The 6,618-nt window shown below is 57.0% G+C and overlaps 1 protein-coding gene across 1 annotated transcript in view; it reads right to left on the bottom strand.

Moving 5' to 3' along the window:
* Positions 1–2,062: 2,062 nt before the first annotated feature.
* The window catches only part of MCM3 (minichromosome maintenance complex component 3), a gene marked incomplete at its 5' end in the record, with an annotated part of 8,315 nt that continues 3,759 nt past the window's right edge, over positions 2,063–6,618 (bottom strand). The window contains 9 exons of the mRNA XM_008944408.1: positions 2,063–2,261; positions 2,482–2,557; positions 2,832–2,914; positions 3,358–3,464; positions 4,058–4,198; positions 4,332–4,482; positions 4,771–4,897; positions 5,050–5,224; positions 5,692–5,900. Coding sequence (XP_008942656.1) covers positions 2,063–2,261; positions 2,482–2,557; positions 2,832–2,914; positions 3,358–3,464; positions 4,058–4,198; positions 4,332–4,482; positions 4,771–4,897; positions 5,050–5,224; positions 5,692–5,900 — 1,268 coding nt within the window. The remainder of the gene's footprint in view (positions 2,262–2,481; positions 2,558–2,831; positions 2,915–3,357; positions 3,465–4,057; positions 4,199–4,331; positions 4,483–4,770; positions 4,898–5,049; positions 5,225–5,691; positions 5,901–6,618) is intronic.

Genomic DNA, 6,618 nt, shown 5'->3' with positions numbered 1-6,618 from the left:
AGCCTCCAAACCTCGGAGGGAGGTGGGGAGAGAGGAAGGAGATGGCAGGACCCCCACTCCTCCAGCAAGGCCATGCCATGCAATTATAGAATCCATTCCTTTGGAGGAGACCTTCCAGATCAACTCCAGCCATTCCCCCAGCCCTGCCAGGTCCCCACCGCCCCGTGTCCCTCACCCCACATCTCCACAGCTTGGAAACCCCTCCAGGGGTGGGGACTCCACCACTGCCCTGGGCCAGGCCTTCCAGGGAGGAAATTCTTCCTGATGTCTAACCTAAATCTCCCCTGGGGCAACTCGAGGCTGTTTCCTCTTGTCCTCTCAAGACATGTCCTACATCAGAGCTGCACAACCAGTGAGACAGAACAACTTCAGCCACCTCTTGAACTCACCTTCTTCACCCATCTCTGCAGCTTCACGAGCCAGGCACTGGCCACAGCTCTGAGGTCACTCCACAGTGGCACAACACTGTCAACCAGAGGTCTTGAGCATGCTCCAAACATGCAAAATCCCCTCCAAGCCTGAACATCTGCTGCCACAGCTTGTGTTGGGTGAGGGGAGCTCAGGAGTTGGGCTTCTATAACTCAACAGGTCTGCTTGCAGAAGAAAAATGGGGGGTTCACCCCCTCCTTGTGCAGTGAGATGCTACCAAGTCCTCTTGGCCAACGGGACGTGGAGCTCTAGGTGGGCAGAGAGCACAGAGCTGCAGTGGGGAAGGAGCTACCCACCTTTATTGCCCAAAAGGGCAACCTGAAGGTTTCCCACAGCAGCCCAGGTCTCCAGGCCTTGGAGGTGGGAACAATTTAAATCCAGGTCAGCAGCAAGTCATGGGGGAAACAGTCCCTAAACATCTTTGTTATTCAGATCAGTATTTATGGCATCCAGAAACAGGAGCCCATGAGCTGTGCAGCTGCCTGGAGATGGGCAGGGAGAACAGCACGAGGTCTTCTCCAAACCTCAAACTTGCCAAGGCCAAAACAAACCCCAAAAACCCAATTAAAAAAGAACTTTTGAGCAGCTCTGCCATCACAAGTAGCCCAGACTAGTCTGCACGTTCAGCTTTCCTGAAAACCACCCCAAACTATGGGGGCTTGGTTTCTAGGAGCTTCTTTCTCCAAGAAGCAGTCACCCTTGTGTTCCCAGAAAGCAAGATGGTTCAACAAATCCTCCAAGAGCAAAGGAAGACTTTTCTGACCTCAGCAGCTCGTGGTTATCCTTGCAGAGGATGCAGGAAGATCTGCAGCTCAGCTGGTAGGACAGAGGATGCAGGAGCCCAGGTCCCCACAGCTTTGACTTCTCCTTGTGTTGGTCCCATTGCATTCAGAGACAACCCCAGACTGAAGACAGAAGCAGCTGGAGACCAAACCCATCTGCACCAGGGACATGTCTCCTGGGCAGCTCTGAGCATTCCAGGTGCTTCCCACCTGCTTGGGGACACGACTCCCAAAATCTGTGAAATCTGGGAATCAAGCTGAGCCATGGAAGTCAAGCTACACCTGCCCCTTCATCACCAGAAACCCTCCTCAAGATGGGTGGGAAGAGTGGGGCAAGAGGCTGGTCACAGACAACAGGACAGGCATGAGGAATCTCTACTTGTGAGACAAGCAGATCTAGACTATGGACTTGGGGGAAAAAAGGAGAAAAAAAGGGGTACAAGAAAAGCTTCACTAAAAGTGGAGGTCTCATCCTGCTTCTTACCACCACTGCTATTGAAGGTTGGACTCCTAAATCCAGATGTTTTTATTCAAAAGCTGAAACTATTACCACCAAAGCTAAAACCAACACATTAAGAACACTGATAGTTTGCACCTAAGTTCTTCCTTCTGGGTCCTTTCAGAAACAAACCTCCTCCTGAAAACCTCAGTTTGGAGATGGCCAAAGTATGAGAGATCCAGAGCTCTCAGCTTTTTCTAGTGCCAGCAATGCACTGTGAGGAAGGGCTGTAAAGTGCACACAGACTTGAGCTCCCTGAAGCTCAGCTCAGCCAGATGAAGGGTTCAGGAGAGAGAGTTGAAGGCAAACACAAAGAAACTCCACAAGAATTCGGGTTCTTCCATCCAGAGGGTCAGATTAAGAAGACAATGTCATCAGACACCATGATCTGGTTGTCATCTTGCATGTGGGTCAGTGCCACCTTCACTTCAGCCAGTGAGAAGGGCTCAGGGTTGTCCTGGTTGATGGACTCCATCACTTTCTTCAGGGCCACAGACTGGGCGTGGGAAGTTTTGAAGACCTCCAGGAGGGCAGCTTTGAATGCTTTCAACCTGGCCAGGCAAGGTGAGAAGCAACCCCTGCTTTAGAGACCACACACACAAGTCCTCCCCCTTCCCTCCCAGCCCAGGATGCCTCCAGCCCTTCCCTATTCCACAAGTGGCACCCAGCAGGAGAACCAAAACCAGAGCTGAGAGCACCCCCCACAGAAGCTCCTCCAGTGTTGGGTGGGGTGGGACAGGCAGGGACAGACACCCCCCAAGCCCAGCTCACCTGGGCTCAGCCAGCTCCAGCTTCTTTGCTTCGCCAGCACCTGAGGACTCTGGTGTCTTGGGGGTGTGTGCCTGGACTGGAGCAGAAAGAAGAGTTACCTTCAACCTGCCTGGTGCCCAAGCACCCAGAGAACAAAAGCACTTGGCCTCCAGATGGGGTGGGGGACACCAAACTCCCTCCCAGCTCCCAGGGTTGTTACTTCTGCAGCAGTCTGATTTTTTTTCCCATCCACTTCCAATCAGCAACATGAACTCTCCTGCCCCACACGGCCATGGAGGGTTTCAAAGCACATTTGTCTGGAGCTGTGGGGCTGGATGGAGCCAGGTGCCACCCAAACAGGAGGGACTCACCCTCTGGCATCTCCTCCTCGGCGTCGCTGAAGTCGTAGGGGTCGTAGGAGTCCCCCTGGCCTCCTGTGCGTGCCCTCTTCCTCCTGGGGGGGCAAGAAGAGACCAACCCTGCTCCAGCTGAACCACAGACCTCAGCAGCCCCCAGCCCCAAGCTCCTGGGGAGCCCTGGGCAGGATCCCCTCCCTGCCCTGCTGCCCAGGCTGCTGCCGGGGGCTCCTGCCAAGCTCCTCCCCCCCAGCAACCCCAGGGTTGCGCTCCAGCCCTGCACCACCAGCCTGGGCTGACCTGACCCACGTGCAGGACCCTGCTCGTGGCCTTGGGGAACCTCATGAGGTTTGCACAGGTATCAAATAGGATTGGTTCCAGCAGGGACCCCTGAGGGACACCACTCACCACCCATCTCCATTTGGACACTGGGTCCTTGACTGCAACCCTCTGAACATGGCCACCCAGCCAGTTAACCACGTCCCTCTACCTGCCATGCCCCTTCCATGACATCCCACCCCACCCTTGCTCTGGCTCCTACCTCCTCATCCTCTGCTCCTCCTTCTGCTGAGAATCTTCCTCCTCCTCCTTCTCGGTCTCAGAGTCATCCTCCCTTTGCTTTCTGCGCTTCTTCTCCTTCTCCAGCACCTGTGGGGCCAAGACAGGACAAGCTGCTTTTAAGGGACCAATCTCAAGGGATCCAAGATTCTGCCTCGGTGGCCTCAGCTCACACTACCACCAGAAAAGGATCTCAGCAGCCCAGGGTGCTCAGCCTGCACCAGCTGGGCTGGAACCCCTCTGCTGGGATTGCTGGGCTTGTTCAGCCTGGAGAAGAGAAGGCTCTGGGGAGACCTTCTGTGGCCTTCCAGTATCTGAAGGGGGCCTACAAGAGAGCTGGGGAGGGATGTTTTACAAGGGCTTGTAGCAATAGGACAAGAGGTAATGGCTTCAAACTGAAAGAGGGGAGATTTAGATTAGAAATTAGGAAGAAGTTCTTCACTGTGAGGGTGGTGAGACACTGACCCAGGTTGCCCAGGGAAGCTGTGGTTGCCTTATCCCTGGAGGTGTTGAAGACCAGGCTGGATGGGGCTTGGAGCAACCTGCTCTAGTGGGAGGTGTCCTTGCCTGTGGCAGGGGGGTTGGAACCAGATGATCCTGAAGGTCCCTTCCAACCCAAACCATTCTGACTCTGCGACAACTCAGGACCCCACCCCGAGCACTGAGGGACACCTTCTGCCCACCTTCTTGAAGTAGGCAAACTGCACCAGCTCCAGGGCTGCCTCAGCATCCTGCAGATCCACAGTCTTGTTCATCCTGGCCTTGGCGTGGGCCGTGGAGAGGCGGATCAGGGTCTCCAGGGTGCGGGCCGTGACGGGGGAGGTCTGGGGGGGACACAAAGAGAGGAGGCCTCGTGAGGCTGACCCCCCCATCACCAACACCCAGCAGGGGAGAGGGGCAGCCTGTGCCTCAGTTTCCCCACGCCTGGCCTGGGAGGGAGCTGCTGCTGGGGCTCACCCTGGCGATGTCAGAGTTGAGCTGGCTCTGGCTCCTCAGGCGGGAGTACTCCTCTGCTATGTAGCTCGCCGACTCCTGGGTCAGGACAGGCTTAATCATCTTGGCCACGTGGATGTACTTCTTCATGAACTCCATGCTGACCACCTTCTCCCTGCAGGGGATGCAGGCAGAGCTGTGTCCTCCGAGGTGGGCACAGGCAAAGGGTCTTTGCAGTAGCAGGCTCCCTGCAGGCACCCAGGAGCGATTTGGCTCCAGATGTTCCTCAAATGACTGGCATGAGAGATCACACCCAGAGTGGGGCTCCCGTGGCATCCTGCCCACATACCTCCCCATCTGGAGCATCACTGGCACCAGCAATCATTGACACAAGCCAAACCCATCGACTCCCAGTGCTGGGAATGCCCAGAGAGTTCCAGAGGTTACGGAATGAAGGACTCACCTGCGGCGGTTGGGCCCGTGCAGGAGGTCGTCATGTTTCTCATACACTTGGAGCTCCTGTTCCTCCTCTTGCATGAAGTCGGGGTCCTCTGTGGCCAGGATCTCCACAGCACTGCCCAAGGGCATGGCTGAAGAGGGGAGGGTCAGAGAGAAAAGGCTTATAGCCTCTGGAGCAACTTCCAAAGCCAACAAAACCAGGGATAGAGCTGCCACCCAGGGGTGACAACCTGCCAAAGGCCAGGACAGAGCTGGGAGGAGGCTGCAGGGATCAGCAACTCACCATCCCCGTCCTGCTCGTTGGGGTTGCGGTAGCGGTGCATCCGCAGGACGTGGTCAGAGATCTCCCTGTCCTGCTCAGGGTCCATCTGGTCCAGCACGATGAAGAGCAGGTCGAAGCGGGACAGCAAGGAGTCCTGCAGGCCAATGTTCTCCATGGGCGTCTTGTACTGGTCATACTGCAAGGGACAACACAGGGGATTACAAGAGACCCTCACGGGCCAGCCTTGGCTGACAGGGAGGGTGGGAGAACCTCCTCAGGCCAGGCCTTAAAGGGTGGATGTCCAGATAGCTGGACACCAGCTTGCAGCAGCAAGGCCTCTGTTCCCCATCCTGGAAGGTGGGCATAGCTCTCCCCTGCCAGCAAAACCCCTTTTGTTTGTGATCCCAGCCAGCCACCAAGGCTGAGGCTCACCACAAGGGTCCACTGGGCTGCCCCCCCAGGCCAGGGTGGAAACCCCCCGGGGCCCCTGTCTCCTCCAGGAGAGCCGCAAGGAGCACCACCCATTGACCCAACCACGCCTTCACCGCCTCACAGCTCCCAGCCTCAGCAAGAAGCCAGCCACGGGTTGTGAGGGATCTTTGGGGGTCTGGCAGCCTCCTCCTCCAGCAGGCCAGCTCCCAGCAGCCCCGAGCAGGCACTCACCCGGCCGTAGACGGGGTTGGCAGCCGCCAGGACGCTGCAGCGGGAGTTGAGGCGGGCGTGGATGCCGGCCTTGGCGATGGTCACCCGGCCCTGCTCCATCACCTCGTGGATGGCCGTGCGGTCCAGGTCGGACATCTTGTCAAACTCATCGATGCACACCACCCCCCTGTCGGCCAGCACCATGGCTCCTGCCTCCAGGCGCCGCTCCCCTGGGGACAGAGGGGGGGAAAGGCTCAGGCAGAGCTCCCCGGCCCCACGCGCCTCCTGCCGGGCCTGTCACGAGGCTGAGCCCCAAAGGGCAGCACCCTGCAGAGCTGCCTGTCTTCTCTTCCCCAAAAGGGTTGTTCAGGCCTGGCCCAGGCTGCCCCAAGCAGTGGTGGAGTCCCCACCCCTGGAGGGGTTTCCAAGCTGTGTGGGTTAGTGGGGACCTGGCAGTGCTGGGGGATGGTTGGACTTGAGGGTCTTAAAGGTCTTTTCCAACCAACCAAAGCAACTCTAGGATTCTATCTCCTACCCAAATTGACAGCAGAAAACTTTGGAGCAAGTCCATGAGGAAGACAACAAGATCCAGGCTGGCCCTCACATGGTGTATCAAGTAGAAGAGGAGCAGAGAAGACCACTACCTCACAGAGGTGGAGAAACACCCCTCATCACCACTAGCACTGCCATAAAGCTTCTGGGTGGCAGTCTGCAAGTGTCCCTGCAGAACAAACAGCAACCTCAGATCTTAGCTATAAGGAACATATTTTTAGCAAAGAGGATGGTGAGACACTGGCCCAGGTGGAAGCCCTATCCCTGGCACCATCCCAGGGGAGGTTGGCCGGGGCTCTGAGCACCCTGCTCTAGCTGCAGATGTCCCTGCTCAGTGCAGGGGAATTGGAGTCAGATGACCTTGAAAGGTCCCATCCCACCCAAACCCTTCTATGG

This window comes from Merops nubicus, unplaced genomic scaffold (genome assembly GCF_000691845.1).
Source record: "Merops nubicus isolate BGI_N331 unplaced genomic scaffold, ASM69184v1 scaffold17897, whole genome shotgun sequence".
In the NCBI taxonomy this organism is placed as follows: domain Eukaryota; kingdom Metazoa; phylum Chordata; class Aves; order Coraciiformes; family Meropidae; genus Merops; species Merops nubicus.
Note: the sequence above shows the minus strand (reverse complement) of the source record. Positions and strands in the feature narration are given on the sequence as shown.